The 17,261-nt window shown below is 35.2% G+C and overlaps 1 protein-coding gene, 1 long non-coding RNA gene and 1 pseudogene across 2 annotated transcripts; 1 reads left to right on the top strand and 2 right to left on the bottom strand.

Moving 5' to 3' along the window:
* Positions 1–1,840: 1,840 nt before the first annotated feature.
* On the bottom strand, positions 1,841–3,643 carry LOC133703983 (monolignol oxidoreductase AtBBE-like 13; annotated as a pseudogene).
* Positions 3,644–5,914: 2,271 nt separating this feature from the next.
* LOC133702922 (uncharacterized) lies at positions 5,915–12,429 on the top strand. The gene is made up of 2 exons (XR_009843805.1): positions 5,915–6,052; positions 11,671–12,429. It is a non-coding gene; the product is annotated as an uncharacterized LOC133702922 (long non-coding RNA).
* A 1,955-nt stretch (positions 12,430–14,384) lies between these two features.
* On the bottom strand, positions 14,385–16,227 carry LOC133702626 (monolignol oxidoreductase AtBBE-like 15). The gene has a single exon (XM_062126932.1). It carries the CDS (start codon positions 16,172–16,174, stop codon positions 14,537–14,539), a length of 1,638 nt encoding a protein of 545 aa, XP_061982916.1. The 5' UTR covers positions 16,175–16,227; the 3' UTR covers positions 14,385–14,536.
* Positions 16,228–17,261: the final 1,034 nt, after the last annotated feature.

The following is a 17,261-nucleotide window of genomic DNA, read 5'->3' as shown; positions in this document are numbered from 1 at the left end:
GATTATCTTAATACAAGAATTATTACAAATATCATAGTTATGAAGCATTAACTATACATCAAAGAAAAGTATTAATTACAATTAAAAAACAAGTTCTAAAAGTCCAACAAAAATAACATGTTAACAAACTATAAGCCTGAAAATAATAAATAATGAGATGATAAGTTCAACAACTCAGTGAGTGGATAACGTTCAATATAAGTACACGAGGTAATACAATAATAAGGAATATATACACACACACACACACAAATATGGCTAAAGTTCTTAGAGGAAAGTTTCTCAAATAAGTCATAACAATATTATCATAAGGTAAAGCTTTTTGGAAAATCAAAATGCAGTGAGCATAACGCTCCGTACTGTGGGATGATCAATTGTCACAGGTTTGTGACTCTCCTGATTAATTAGGGTTCAAATACGATATGCACAAAGACTAATATTATCTTGTTAATTTGGGTATTATAACTTGCATGCCATATATTTATATCATAAGCAAACAGACAGATTCATATGTCAAGACTCTACTTATGACATAAACAAGAAATAAATGAGGAGTTATCAATTCAAAAGTATATAATGGTTCATATCAAAGATTTAATTTCAATATATAATCATGCTTAATCATAAACAAGAAATAAATAACAATATAAAAATTACCATGAGGCACGATCAATTTTATATTAACAATTCAAGTGTGTGTGTGTATTCCTTTATTATATGAAAAATTATCTACTCACTTAACTCGAAAGTAAAAATAACATAGAAGTATATATTGAATGCAATTATATTGATGTTCTAAAATCAAATGGTTTTCTCAAAATCTTATTCAAGAAAAAAAATCATAAAACTTGATAATAATTCACTAAATAAACCTTAATTACTCGTCAAACCAATCTAAAAAAACTAAAATTACAATTAAGGACCAATATGAAATCTTATCATATTTTTAAAAGTCAAGTTGTATTTTTTTCAAATTAAAAAATCAGACTAAAAATATTATAAATTTATAATTATACTAAAATTTTATCCATAATTCTTCTTTAAATATCCGGAACCTCCAAAGTCATGGTTTGCTTTACCTATCAATTCTTACTCTATTAATTTTATTTTATTTTTAACATGACATCAGGTTTAAAAAACGATATAGAGGCCTAATGTGAATACCACATGTTTGACCAAACCATTGAGATTTTTTTAATGTTAGTGCCTAAACGCGACTTGTCTTTTTGCAATCTTTGCATGTGGATAGATAGAAAGAGACTTTATAGAGTATTTAATATTTAAATATAAAATAGTATGATATTTTTATTTTAAATAAATAAACATCTTGTTATATTAATTTTAACCTCTCCTGTTAAATACTAGCAGCTACACCCCTATAAACAATTCTGAATGTCATATCTTGCTGAGATCTCGTAAATAATACAATCATATGTTTTTCAACAAATGTTAGATGGATTGAGACTTTGTTTGGCATTGTATTTTTATTTATGTTTGAATATATTTTAAAAGTATATTTGATTTGAAAAAATACTAAATTAATTTTTTAATATTTTTTAATGGTTTTAACGTTGCTAGTATAAAAATAAAATTTTAAAAAAATTATTTTGATAAATTTTTAAATAGAAAATATTTTAAAAAAATTCTTACACTGGAATATCAAAGACACATTTAATCTTGTGATAAAAATTCAAAATTGATTTTAACCTCATTTCTTTGAAAAATGATGTTATCCAGATGTATAATTTATGAAATTTTTTAATCATTAAAATAAAAATAATTATAGAGTTAATATAAAATACAAATAACATTAGAATTTCTATAAAAAAAAAAACAGCGAAGAATATTTATTTTTTCAAAAAAGCTACAGCGTTAATTTCTTATTAATATTTACATCAAAATTCAAACTATAATTTAAAAAAAAAAATCCTGGCTGCGATCTAGCCATGAATTCTTCTTCAATTTCTCATGGAAAGTGGAAGAGGTGGGATGCTCTGCTCATGCCTGAAAAAGTTGTCAGGATCAACTTTGGCCTTCACAAATGCCAATCTGTAGAAGTTATCCTTGAAGTATTTGGAACCCCAAACACTTGCTTCTTTAAGGCTTGTGTTAGTCTTCTTGTTCATGCCCAGATCAAGGTCCCTATAATTGACATATGCAGTCCTTGGTTGAACATAAGGTTTCATGTACTCATAAACGTTCCTAATCCAATCTAGATGCTTTGCAGCATTATCTGAAGGGCTTGTCCAGATGGTCATGTAGTGGATCATGAACAGGTTGCCCTTCCTATGAGGAAAAGGAGTCTGTTTTTCTGGGATTTTGCTCATCATTCCTCCGTAAGGAGTCAATGCTATTTGAGGAATCTCTTGTTCCAATAACATGTTACATAATTCCTCAAGTGTGGTTTCAGGAATTGGCTGTTTTGCAAAGTCTGACTTGGCTTTGAAGTAGTTTGAATATATATTCTTCCGTTCAAGTAAAAACTCTGGTTCTGTGTCGTTGGAGTAACCAGCCAAATGCAGCACGGAGTTGATCCAGCTTGTTTCAATACAATCCTGTCTTGTCAAACCCAATTCAGGGAAGCTGTCTTGCATTACTTGGAGGAGTCTTCTGGCATCACCAAGAAATTAACAAGGAAATGTAAGTGGTTGACACTGTTCTTTTTCCTCCGTTACCAGCACCAGCCGATTGTAAGTAGACTCTGATGAAGAGATCCTCGTCAAGTTTATCAGCAACTTGTTGCCATCTATTAAGGATTTTAATAGCACCTTGTTCCAGGGTCTTATTAATCTGAAAAACTGTCACAGTTGATGGAACTGGAACCAATTTTACTTTCCAGGCAGTAATGATTCCAAAGCTGCCTCCTCCACCTCCTCTGATTGCCCAGAAAAAATCTTTCCCCATGGCTTTCCTGTCAAGAACCCTTCCATGAACATCAACTATGCGAGCGTCGATCACATTGTCTACTGCAAGGCCATATTTCCTCAACATCGAGCCATAAGCACCACCTGTGATGTGCCCACCAATACCAAGAGTGGTGGCAAGACCAGCCGGGAAGCCACGAGTTTTGCTTTTCTCAGCAATTCGATAGTAAAGTTCACCATATGTAGCCCCCGCTTGAACCCATGAGCTGTTATCATCGATATCGACACTAATGGATCGAAGGTTGGCGAGGTTTACAACAATGAATGGTTTTTCAATTTCAGAGACATAAGAGAGCCCCTCATAGTCATGGCCTCCGCTAAGGACTCTAAGATGAATTCCAAGCTGCTTTGAGCAAATAACAGCAGCTTGGATGTGAGATTCCTGTAATGGAGTGAATATAAACTCTGGTTTTGGTAGTGAAGGCGTTGTGAATCTGGGGTTTTGAGCAGAAGATTGCAGAATAGTAGTGTATGAAGAGTTTTTTGGAGTGTACAAGATGGTGGAAAAAGGAAAGGAGAATTCAGAATTTTGTGAGAGACATTGCAGAAAGCTATCCTGAACTGGAAGTGAGAGTAGCAATGAAGGATGAAAAATTAGAAAAACAAAAAATAAGAGGATGGAAGAGCCAGAACAGGCCATTTTGCTTGTTTTTTCCTTCCGGTTAGGCTTAGGCTTAGGCGTCAAGAATTCGTGTTTTGCGAGATTTCTCTTATAGAGAGCTGTGGTCTGCTTAGGCACAACTTGTATCATTTGCTCAAAAATCTATTGAATATTCAGTTTTCAGGGAATACAGATGAGTTTGTCAAAGACCATATATAATTTTATTAACTTAAATTAGATTTGTTTTTTCCTGCATAATAACTGTAAATGTTGACTGATATCTTATTAAAAATATAATTATAATTGTCATTGATACACTTTTTACTCACATTTAATACGTTCAAATGACATTTGGGTCATCAAATTATTTAATTATTCGCTCTTCAAATAACTCTCCTAGACGCAGTATGGATATCCCCCGTCTTTGACCATGTCATCATAGAGATAATGTTTGAAAACTAGCTCGGAAACACCATGTATATCTAGCCTATAAAACCCTAAAAATAAAAACAAACACAGTTTCGTAATAGAATATTTCATGCTCCCTTGTTATTATTGTGATAATTTTTATGATTATAAAATAAAAATATAAACTTACAAGTTTTTTTTTTTTAACGGGTTCAAGAGAGAGTTATCCATAAAATATAATTACACAGAACTTAACCCTAAAAACAACCGGACCCTTAGAATTACTAAGCTGAAAACCAAGAAGAAGGAGTAGAAAACAGAAAGAGTTCTGTGATGTTTTGTATTAAAGGGGTTGGAAAATACAATAAAGCCCTTGAAGGCTTAAAGGTTAGAATGAATTAAATGAGGGGTATAGTAGTAATTGAATAAATAGTTGATAAATATAAATAGAAGGAAGAAAAAAAAAAGAAGAAGAGGTCTGAATATTTTGAGAGAGAAACGGCAGGAGAGAAGGGAAAAGAAGAGGAAGAAGAGAAAAGAGGGAATTAGAAGGGAAATAGAAAGGAGTTGAAGAGAATAAGTTTAAAGGTAAGATTTAGGTTGTTAAATGTATAAATATGTGTTATTGAGTTTTAATTTCAGTTTTGATAAATGTTAGGGTTTTGAAAATTTGTGTTTTGGGTTAATTGATGAATTAAGTTGAATGTTATAGAGTTAATTGTTGTGGGTATTTGATTATTTGGTTGATTTTGAGAGATTGAATTGAAAGATGATGATTTTGAGTTATGAATTGTGTAAATGGTGAATGTTGAGTTAAAAATCAGTGGAGAACAGTAGGTTTCTGTGAAAATTCTGGGTTGGAGGTTGAAGATGACGAAAATTCAATTTGGTCCCTCAATTTTGGAAAATTACAGTTTAGTCCCCAAACTTTGGAAAATTTGCAGAATGGTCCCTGGAGCCTATTCCAAGATTCTGAACAGAATAACATATGAATTATGGACAGAATTACTGTATAGATAAGAGAATTTAACACTTTCAATTTGGTCCTCCAATTTGACAAAAATTACAATTTGATCCTAAAAATTTGGTAAAATTCCAGAATGGTCCCTGGAGTATAATGAGATGATCTGGACAGAAATGAGGATGAATTATGGACATAATTTCAGTATATTCATGGATTTATGATAAATTTTAGTTTGGTCCTCCAATTTGACAAAAGTTGCAATTTGACCCTTAAAAATATGATAAATTCCAGATTAGTCCCTAGCTGTACTATTATCTTTTTCAGATTGGTTTGATGAATAATTGAGGATTATTTAGTGAATTATTACCAATTTTATTAATTGCTTTATTATGGATTAGATTTCGGGAAAACCGTTAAATGTTAGGTTTTTAGGAAAGATAACTAGTTAGTTCAAAAACATTTAGGGTTATGGAATACACCCTTAGATAAGTGTATTAAATAGGTTATATATATTCTTTTGAGTCATTCTTAAATATGTCTCCTTTATATTCAGATAATCCTGATATTCTACCGGCGGGACGTCAGTAGGATTTTTCTTCGATATCAGCTTTGAGTTTTATTGCTTTCAAGTCAGGTGAGTGGATAATTTTCCATATGCATGAGAAATATTATAAATATTTGATTTGCTAATATGAATTGGATCATGCTTCTTGATAATATATATGTTAATTATTATCCTTGTTTTGATAAAGCATGATTAATTATTGAATCTGAATTCTTGATATGAACCAACATATATTTTGAATTGACTTCTGAATTGATAGCTCCTCATTTGATTGATGTCATGAGTTGAGTTTTGAGATATGAATATGTTTGTTAGATTATGATTATGAACCTATGGTATGTCAGTCAGAATACCCATGCTAACAGGGTAGTGTTAGTCTTTGTGCACATCGTATCTGAACCCTAGTTGGTCGGGGGAGTCACCAACCTGTGTGGACTGATCATCCCACAGTACGGAGCCTCATGCTCATTGCATTTTGATTTTCTGACGAGTTTTACCATATGATCTTCTTGTTATGGCCAATTTGAGAACACTTCCATAAGAACCTAAATCCATACTTGTATATATATTTCTCATTGCTGTATTACCTCGTGTGTGTATATTGAACGTTATCTACTCACTGAGTTGTTGAACTCACCATCTCATTATTTATCCTTTTCAGGCTTATAGCTTGATAGCAGGTCATTTTGTTGGACCTTCAGAACCTGCTCTTTTGGTAGTAATTTGTACCTTTCCTTTATGTCTAGTTAGTGCTCCAAAACTCTGAACTTTTATAAACTTTTGTATTAAGACAATTCAATTATATTATGAAGTTGATTTTGTTATTAATGCTGCGTTGAACTCTGATTGAGTTAGGATAAGTTGTGTGTAAGTTTGGGTTCGCATAGGTATGGAACCTTGGAAGGGAACCTTGCCTATGTGCCGGTCATGGATCCGGGACTCGGGTCGTGACAAACGTGGTATCAGAGCTTTAGGTTAAAGAAACAATAATATAATTAAATTCATAATAAATGGAGCATTAGGATCCGTGTTGTCTTGTTTGTTGTCTTTGAAATTTTGAATTCTCATTAAACATGTCTTCTTCCTTGTGATAGATATGCTTTCCTATAATTCTGTGATAACTATCATGCTATTGTTCTAGCATGACTTGAGTGCTCTTATTTTTATAGGAAATGCCGAGGAATAGACATATATATATATATATATATATATATATATATATATATATATATAAAAGGATTTCAACAAAAAAAAACTATTATTCTACAAGTACGAGGGGAGGAAGTTAGATTTCGCGTCTAATTGAATTGTGAATTCGAGGAACAGGCTAATCTCTTTTATAAATTTTTGTTATTAATTATTAGAAAACAACTCGTCAAATTCACATATTTCTTTGGTACTATTAGAGTAAATGACAATAAAGATGTCCATATTGTACAGTTTAGAAATGCAAGGTATAGGAGGCGAGGTAGCACATCCGCACCTCAACATATTCTTATTGTTTGATCTTTTGAAGCAAAAGTTTTGTTTGATACGGGTGTAACTCATTCATTTGTGTCCCCATATTTTGCCATGAGGTTAGATAGACAACCAACTTTGTTAAAATCCCCGATTACAGTCTCCACTCCCTTAGATGAATTAATATTAGTGAAGTATGTGTATCTGGATTGTGAAATAGAGATTGGAGATAAGATCTTTATGGGAGACTTAAATATCTTAGATATGGTTGATTTTGATGTGATTTTGGGAATGGATTGGTTGGCAAAGCATAGGGTTTCAGTAAATTGTTGGGGTAAGAAAATAATATTTGATCTAGATGAAGAAGTTGGGTTGGTATTTCAAGGAGATAAGATTGGGTCTCCATCAATTATGTTGTCAGCTATCTCGAGGAAAATGGCTAGAAAAGGGATACAGTGCTACCTAGCATATATAGTGGATGTAGAGAAAGAAGTTCCCCAATTAGACCAAGTCCCTATAGTTAGGGAGTTTATTGATGTCTTTCCCGATGACTTACCTGGATTGCCTCCGTATAGGGAAATTGAGTTTTGTATTGATTTGGTTCCGGGTACTGAACCAATATCAATGGCACCATATAGGATGGCACCAGCAGAATTGAGGGAGCTAAAGGAGCAACTGCAGGATTTGTTGGATAAAAAGTTTATCCGACCAAGTGTGTCCCCTTGGGGAGCCCCAGTGTTGTTTGTGAAGAAGAAAGATGGGTCATTGAGGTTGTGTATAGATTATAGGCAACTGAATCGGGTGACAGTTCGAAATAGATACCCACTCCCTCGCATAGATGATTTGTTTGACCAATTGCAGGGAGCTCAATTCTTTTCTAAGATCGATCTTCGATCTGGGTATCATCAGTTGAGGATAAGAGATGAGGATATTTCAAAAACAGCTTTCAGAACTCGGTATGGTCATTATGAGTTCTTAGTGATGTCTTTTGGGTTGACGAATGCACCAGCAGCTTTTATGGATTTGATGAATAGAGTGTTTGGCCAGTTTATTGATCGATTTGTGATAGTTTTTATTGATGATATTTTGGTGTATTCGAGGTCTAGGGAGGAGCATGAGCAGCACTTGAGAATGGTGCTTCAAACTTTACGAGATCATCAGTTGTATGGCAAGTTCTCAAAGAGTGAGTTTTGGTTGGAGAGTGTAGCATTTCTTGGGCATGTAGTGTCAAGAAATGGGATTGAGGTTGATCCTCAAAAGATTGAGGCAGTTAAGCAGTGGCTTAGGCCTACTTCGGCGACAGAGATAAGAAGTTTCTTAGGGTTGGCCGGCTATTATCGGAGGTTTGTGGAGAACTTTTCTCGGATTTCTGCACCATTGACTAAGTTAACGCAGAAAAATGTTAAGTTTCAGTGGTCTGAAGCTTGTGAGAAAAGTTTCTTAGAGTTGAAAGAGAGATTGACTACAGCGCCTATTCTGGCAGTACCATCAGGTTCTGGTGGTTACACAGTGTATTGTGATGCTTCGAGAGTGGGGTTAGGATGTGTTCTAATGCAGCATGGCAAGGTTATTGCCTATGCTTCACGGCAGCTGAAGAAGCATGAACAGAACTATCCTACACATGATTTAGAGATGGCGGCTGTAATTTTTGCCTTGAAGATTTGGAGGCACTACTTGTATGGTGAAACTTGTGAGATCTTCACAGATCACAAGAGTTTGAAATATATCTTTCAGCAGAGAGATCTAAACCTGAGGCAGAGGAGATGGATGGAACTGCTGAAGGATTATGATTGTACCATACATTACCACCCAGGTAAGGCAAATGTAGTTGCCGATGCTTTGAGTAGAAAATCATCAGGGAGCTTAGCTCATATTCAGGAGGTACGAAGACCTCTGATTAGGGAGCTGCATGAGTTGGTGGATGAAGGAGCCAGATTTGATCTTAGTGAAGCTGGAGCAATGATTGCTCATTTTCAGGTTAAGTCAGATTTGTTTGATAAGATAAAAGCAGCTCAGAAGAAAGATGATTCACTACTTAGGATTAGAAATGAAGTTGAGCAGGGTAAAGCTGCAGGTTTTGTGATAGGTGATGATGATGTGCTGAGATATAGGGATAGACTTTGTGTACCTGATGTAGATGATCTGAGGAGAGAATTGATGGTAGAGGCACATCAGACAGTTTACACAATGCATCCAGGTTCCACCAAGATGTATAAAGACCTTAAGGTGTGTTATTGGTGGAATAGGATGAAGGCTGATGTAGCAGATTTTGTTTCTAGGTGTTTGACCTGTCAGAGGGTAAAGGGTGAACACCAGAAACCTCCTGGATTGTTGCAACCATTGTTGATTCCAGAATGGAAGTGGGAAAGGATCACAATGGACTTTGTGACAGGATTGCCTAGGAGTCGGGAGGGTTATGATTCAATATGGGTGATTGTTGACAGGTTGACAAAATCAGCCCATTTTCTGCCAGTTAAGATTACTTATGGATATGCAAAGTTGGCGGAATTGTTTATTAGTGAGATTGTACGGTTGCATGGAGTGCCAATCTCAATAGTGTCTGATAGAGGTCCACAGTTTACATCGCGGTTTTGGGTGAAATTCCAAGAAGCTATGGGTACTAAAGTGCAGTTGAGTACAGCTTTTCACCCTCAGACAGATGGTCAATCTGAGAGGACTATTCAGATCTTGGAGGATATGCTGAGGGCTTGTATCATGGATTTTGGAGTTGGTTGGAGTAAGTTCCTACCATTAGTGGAATTTGCTTACAACAACAGTTATCAGGCTAGCATAGAGATGGCACCTTATGAGGCTTTGTATGGTCGGAAGTGTAGATCACCGGTTTGTTGGTTTGAGGTTGGTGAGAAGAGGCTAATGGGACCGGAGTTGATTCAGATTACCTCAGAGAAGATAGAGGTAATTAGAAAGAAGCTTCAAACAGCTCAGAGTAGACAGAAAAGTTACGCGGATAGAAGAAGGCGTGACTTAGAGTTTTCAGTGGGTGATTGTGTGTTCTTAAAAGTATCACCGACAAAAGGAGTATTCAGGTTTGGGAAGAAAGGCAAGTTGAGTCCTCGATTCATTGGACCGTATGAGATTCTGGAGAGAGTTGGGGCGGTTGCTTATAGGTTAGCATTACCACCAAACTTGTCTGCTATTCATCCGGTATTTCATGTTTCCATGCTAAGGAAGTATATGTCAGATCCATCGCATGTATTAGAGGTTTATCCCATTGAATTAAGGGATGATATGGTTTATGAGGTGCAACCAGAAGCTATAGTCGACCGACAAGTGAGGAAGCTTAGGTCGAAGGATATAGCTTCAGTGAAAGTGAAATGGAAAGGTCATTCACGTGAGGAAGCGACCTGGGAGCTCGAGGATAAGATGCGTGAGGAGTATCCTCATCTTTTCGATAATCTCGGTAAGTATTCAATCTTTTTTATTAAGTTTCGAGGACGAAACTTTTATAAGGTGGGGAGATTGTGATGTTTTGTATTAAAGGGGTTGGAAAATACAATAAAGCCCTTGAAGGCTTAAAGGTTAGAATGAATTAAATGAGGGGTATAGTAGTAATTGAATAAATAGTTGATAAATATAAATAGAAGGAAGAAAAAAAAAAGAAGAAGAGGTCTGAATATTTTGAGAGAGAAACGGCAGGAGAGAAGGGAAAAGAAGAGGAAGAAGAGAAAAGAGGGAATTAGAAGGGAAATAGAAAGGAGTTGAAGAGAATAAGTTTAAAGGTAAGATTTAGGTTGTTAAATGTATAAATATGTGTTATTGAGTTTTAATTTCAGTTTTGATAAATGTTAGGGTTTTGAAAATTTGTGTTTTGGGTTAATTGATGAATTAAGTTGAATGTTATAGAGTTAATTGTTGTGGGTATTTGATTATTTGGTTGATTTTGAGAGATTGAATTGAAAGATGATGATTTTGAGTTATGAATTGTGTAAATGGTGAATGTTGAGTTAAAAATCAGTGGAGAACAGTAGGTTTCTGTGAAAATTCTGGGTTGGAGGTTGAAGATGACGAAAATTCAATTTGGTCCCTCAATTTTGGAAAATTACAGTTTAGTCCCCAAACTTTGGAAAATTTGCAGAATGGTCCCTGGAGCCTATTCCAAGATTCTGAACAGAATAACATATGAATTATGGACAGAATTACTGTATAGATAAGAGAATTTAACACTTTCAATTTGGTCCTCCAATTTGACAAAAATTACAATTTGATCCTAAAAATTTGGTAAAATTCCAGAATGGTCCCTGGAGTATAATGAGATGATCTGGACAGAAATGAGGATGAATTATTGACATAATTTCAGTATATTCATGGATTTATGATAAATTTTAGTTTGGTCCTCCAATTTGACAAAAGTTGCAATTTGACCCTTAAAAATATGATAAATTCCAGATTAGTCCCTAGCTGTACTATTATCTTTTTCAGATTGGTTTGATGAATAATTGAGGATTATTTAGTGAATTATTACCAATTTTATTAATTGCTTTATTATGGATTAGATTTCGGGAAAACCGTTAAATGTTAGGTTTTTAGGAAAGATAACTAGTTAGTTCAAAAACATTTAGGGTTATGGAATACACCCTTAGATAAGTGTATTAAATAGGTTATATATATTCTTTTGAGTCATTCTTAAATATGTCTCCTTTATATTCAGATAATCCTGATATTCTACCGGCGGGACGTCAGTAGGATTTTTCTTCGATATCAGCTTTGAGTTTTATTGCTTTCAAGTCAGGTGAGTGGATAATTTTCCATATGCATGAGAAATATTATAAATATTTGATTTGCTAATATGAATTGGATCATGCTTCTTGATAATATATATGTTAATTATTATCCTTGTTTTGATAAAGCATGATTAATTATTGAATCTGAATTCTTGATATGAACCAACATATATTTTGAATTAACTTCTGAATTGATAGCTCCTCATTTGATTGATGTCATGAGTTGAGTTTTGAGATATGAATATGTTTGTTAGATTATGATTATGAACCTATGGTATGTCAGTCAGAATACCCATGCTAACAGGGTAGTGTTAGTCTTTGTGCACATCGTATCTGAACCCTAGTTGGTCGGGGGAGTCACCAACCTGTGTGGACTGATCATCCCACAGTACGGAGCCTCATGCTCATTGCATTTTGATTTTCTGACGAGTTTTACCATATGATCTTCTTGTTATGGCCAATTTGAGAACACTTCCATAAGAACCTAAATCCATACTTGTATATATATTTCTCATTGCTGTATTACCTCGTGTGTGTATATTGAACGTTATCTACTCACTGAGTTGTTGAACTCACCATCTCATTATTTATCCTTTTCAGGCTTATAGCTTGATAGCAGGTCATTTTGTTGGACCTTCAGAACCTGCTCTTTTGGTAGTAATTTGTACCTTTCCTTTATGTCTAGTTAGTGCTCCAAAACTCTGAACTTTTATAAACTTTTGTATTAAGACAATTCAATTATATTATGAAGTTGATTTTGTTATTAATGCTGCGTTGAACTCTGATTGAGTTAGGATAAGTTGTGTGTAAGTTTGGGTTCGCATAGGTATGGAACCTTGGAAGGGAACCTTGCCTATGTGCCGGTCATGGATCCGGGACTCGGGTCGTGACAAGTTCAGATGTGTGCAACCATATCTTGGTAGAGAAGAAATAGCCAAGGATACAAAATAGTATTTTTGGAATTGGTTTGAATCTTCTAAAGGGCTGATTTGACTCGGGATATAAATTAGAGTGACGAAATTAGAGTCATAATTTGAAAAATAGGCTTCACAAGGTTCACTTTATGGGACACCTCACCAGGCCTGGCCTCCTTGATCAGCTTTACCGAATTCTACCTCAAGTTCAAGTATGGTCGATTTGGTGTTGGGAAAAAGATTGAAACAATGTTCACTTTCGGTCCTCGGATGGTTAAAACCTCTCGATTTTACCTAATAGTTCTTAAGAGGTTTTAATTCTTCCCTTAACAGATAAATAACTAATGAAAGCTATTTTTTCATATTTGTGTTTTATTTATATTAATTGCTTTCCGTTAAATCATCATCGTAGACAGTTAAAGAAAAAAAATAAAGGCCCTTTTATCAATATATCATTGTATATTACATGATCATCATTATAATTTGAAAAAATACATTGACACTACATTAAAAAAAAAAAAAGAGCACTTCCCCAACCTCTAGCATTGTGAAGTGTGAAGTGTGAACATGGGAAACTATTAGGAACTGAGAATTGGCCTAAAAGACAAGGATAACAGGCCTAGAAAACGAAAGGCCATGCATCTCACAAGTCTGGGCTTCTTGATCAATCTAATCAAATTCTCTATCAAGAATGAAATCGATTGATGTCGCGTCTCGGGCAAAAAAACAGTAATACACCTATGCCCTATGACATTCCTCCATGTGATGGCTTTCTGAGCTTCATGCCCTCTTTTAAAGCAAGAGCTTCTATTTTTTGTTATTACAAAGTTGATTAAAAATAATTTAGTGTTTTCAATAAACATAAAAAGTATACAATTGTTAACATGTACAATTCATTTGTTAAGCACTTACGCTGTTTAAAGATTTGTACGACATCTCTAGCAGCTAAATATTTCCTATCACCTCTTAGATTTAGGGCAACATATGAAGGTGAAGCTGGCACAATTTATCATCAACAACGGTTTTACAATGGTTCTGAACGTCAAAATCTCGAAACCATCTTCTCATTACCACCATGTTATATTTTGCAACAGCTGTTAATCTCGTGATAGAAAAGGGCAAGAAAACAAACATTGCACATTGAAGGACAACATGTCTACAAGTGTTCATCAATTGTCTTATTCATTCACGGTTGATCTTCAAATCTCCAAGCAAAATTGTTGTAAATTCAAGTAATAATGGCCCTGTTGGATAGAAAGGTTGCGTTTGCTATTCGTTGCTGTCCCTATAAGCACAAGAATACAAACAGCAAAAAAACATATTTTTGATGCTTTTATTGCGTTTTTTATTGGGCCTCAAATACAAACCTGCCGGCTCAACCATACACGCTCTAATTCCTCCCTTCAATCCATTAATTGATTGAAACTTAACTATCCTAGTCTTGACTCGTAAATCACGTCTCATTCTAGGTTTTGTTTTTTTAAGTGACCAGATCAAGGTCCATGCATTTCTAACATGTCGACAAAGGATCGACCTACCGTTTTGGCCTTGTCAACAACGTGTGCTAATTTAGTTTTTTCTAGAAAAAAGTGGTGGAGGGTGTTCAATTCAAGATTTTAATTATAATTTGTTGATGTTAAATTAAATTTAATGAATGATCTTGTATTCACTAAACTCTAGCTTATATAATTATGTTTTTATTTACTTTTGGATTATGAACTACTTTACTTGCTGCGTTTCTTTTAATCAAAACATTAAGCAAAATGTCATTTGCAGAGAAGGGAACATTTCATCAACTTTCTACTACATTTAGAAAACACAAGAGCTATTTTATTGCATAACTTATCTTCATAACTAGAAAACATTATCATATTTCTTAATAAAATCAAATTCAGTACAATATTGGTCCAATAATTAAAGACATGGATATATGATGCTCAAACCAATTATATATCTCTAGCTAATGAATCCCATGGTGTCCCTTTCCTTTCCCTTTTCTCGAGGAGAATGGGAGAGGTGGGATGCTCTGTTCATGCCTGAAGAAGTTGTCAGGATCAACTTGGGTCTTGACTTGTACCAACCTGTTGAAGTTGTTCTTGAAGTACTTGGTACCCCAGACACTTGCATCTTTAAAGCTTGTGTTCCTCTTCTTGTTCATCCCCAGATCAAGGTCCCTGTAATTGACATATGCTTGCCTTGGAAACATGGAAACATAAGGTGCCATGTACTTGTAAAGCTTCCTGATCCAATTTATATGCTTTGAAGCATCCTCTGAAGGAGTTTGCCAGCTGGTCAAGTACTGGATCTTGAAGAGGATACCTTTTCTATGTGGGAAAGGAATTGATGACTCTGAAATCTTGCTCATCATTCCACCATAAGGATTCCATATCATGAAAGGAGTCACTTCTTGAAAATACCTTTTCCATATCCCCTCCAGTGCGGTTTCAGGTATGGGATGTTGGACAAAATCTGACTTGGCTTTGAAGTAGTTCTTGAATGTTGACTTTCCTTGAAGCAGAACTTCAGGAGGTGTATTGGCGGGGTAGCCTGCGATGTATAACACAGATTTCAGCCAGGTAGTTTCGACGCAATCATTTCGTGTCAAGCCCAATTCAGGGAAGCCAGTCTTCATGACATTGAGTAGTCTGCTGGCATCACCAAGAAACAAGGCATTATAAGAAGTTGTAACAGTTCTTTGACCCTTTTTCGCACCATTAGCCGTTTGTATGATGACTCTGATGAAGAGATCCTCATCAAGTTTATCAGCAACTTGCTGCCATCTGTAGAGAAGCTTAGTGCCACCCTGTTCCAGGGTCTTAGTGACCGTAAAAACAGTCACAGTTGATGGAACTGGAACCAGTTTTACTTTCCATGCAGTGATGATACCAAAGCTGGCTCCTCCACCTCCTCTAATTGCCCAAAACAAATCCTCTCCCATGGCTTGTCTTTCAAGAACCCTGCCACTAGCATCAATTACACGAGCATCGATGGCATTGTCAGCGCCAAGGCCATACTTTCTCATCATGGAACCATAAGCACCTCCTGTAATGTGCCCGCCAATGCCTAAACTGCTGCAAAGGCCAGCTGGGAAGCCATGAGTTTTGCTTTTTTCAGCAATTCTATAGTAAAGCTCACCGATTGTAGCACCTGCCTGAACCCAAGCACTGTTATCTTCAATATTAACTTGGATAGCTCGAAGCTTGGCAAGGTCTACAACAATGAAAGGTGACTCAATTTCCGAAGCATAAGAGAGACCCTCATAGTCATGGCCACCGCTACGGACTCTAAGGTGAAGTCCAAGTTGTCTACAGCAGATAACAGATGCTTGGACATGGGCTTCATACAAAGGTGTGAAGATAAACACAGGTTTTGGCACTGAAGGCAACAAGTACCTCAGGTTTTGAGCAGTAGACTGTAAAACAGCACTGAATGAAGAACTATTGTCTGGGGTGTAAAAACTTGAGGTGGGAACGGCAATTTCTGAATTTTGTAAGAAGCATTGGACAAAATTATCTTTAATTGGAAGTGAAACTGTCACTGAAGAAGATAGCAGCAGAACTACAAGAGTTGAAAAAATACAAAAACTTGAAGGCACCATTTTGCCTCTTTTTTTTCCCCCCTGCTGCTTAGGCTTGTGTTCAAGAATTGAAAGTCACGAGACTTCTCTTATAGAAGGGTTACAACGTGTTGATGACTCTCCTTGATCTAATCCTAACGTCACGTTAAAGAAGTTTGCATAGGTTGGTCAAGAGGCAATTAAATTTAAGGTTAAATTCATTGTGTGATCCCTCAAGTCTCAACAATTGGTGAAATTGGCCCGTCTACTTTGATTTTTAGCATGCCGACTCTTACATTTTGAATCCATGTGGTCAAATGTGGATATCTCATGCATTTGGCTGTGTACACTTGGCAACGCGTGATGTACATCTAATAAGCAGGAGTTGTATGGAGTAAATGTGACTAGATTTGAAAGTATGGATACATGAAAGTTAGCTTGTATAAAATTAAAATACATGAGTTAATTCTAAAGTTATTAAACCTGGTTTGAACTATGATTCAGTCTAAGAATTGGGTCATGGATAATTTTAAAGTTATTAATATAATATAACTCATGATCTATTATAAGACTCGATCACGGGTTGAGAATGTTGATCCAAGCTAATTTAAAATAATATCACTTTAATATTTTTCAAACCAGTTAAAATGACTTTGTTTTGAAAAAAATTAAAAAAAAATCAAACTAGGTTTTGATTAAATTATGAGCGGGTAGATCAAGTCATAAGTTAGTCAATCAAGCCAACACAATCACACCAAATTAATTTTCATTCGGTTTAATTTAAAAACCAGTCTAAATCAAAGTCCGATCAATTAATAATCAAGTTAAACCGCTAGGCTAAATCAGGTTTAATATCATTACGTAATTCAACTAAATACTGGATTGATTTACATCTCAGAAGCAAGAATTATACAAGGGGACTATACATTGAATTTACCCTGAATATAAGGTCATGTGAATCGAACAATTAATGTTGACAAAGATTTTTATGATATTATCAACCACCGACATGCAACTCTACCTAAATTAAAGTGCAGGAGTTTGTCATATGGTCCATTTATCGAAGCATGCAGGTAGGCAACATGCGGAGCACAGTTAGATATGAACTTGTCTATGACTTAAATGAATA

The sequence above is a fragment of the Populus nigra genome, chromosome 9, assembly GCF_951802175.1.
Source record: "Populus nigra chromosome 9, ddPopNigr1.1, whole genome shotgun sequence".
Classification (NCBI taxonomy): domain Eukaryota; kingdom Viridiplantae; phylum Streptophyta; class Magnoliopsida; order Malpighiales; family Salicaceae; genus Populus; species Populus nigra.
The sequence above is the reverse complement of the archived record's forward strand: the minus strand, read 5'-3'. Positions and strand labels throughout refer to the sequence as shown.

Coding starts and splice junctions, on each gene's coding strand:
- LOC133702626 (XM_062126932.1), bottom strand. CDS start 16,174: ATGGTGCCTTCAAGTTTTTGTATTTTTTCAACTCTTGTAGTTCTGCTG.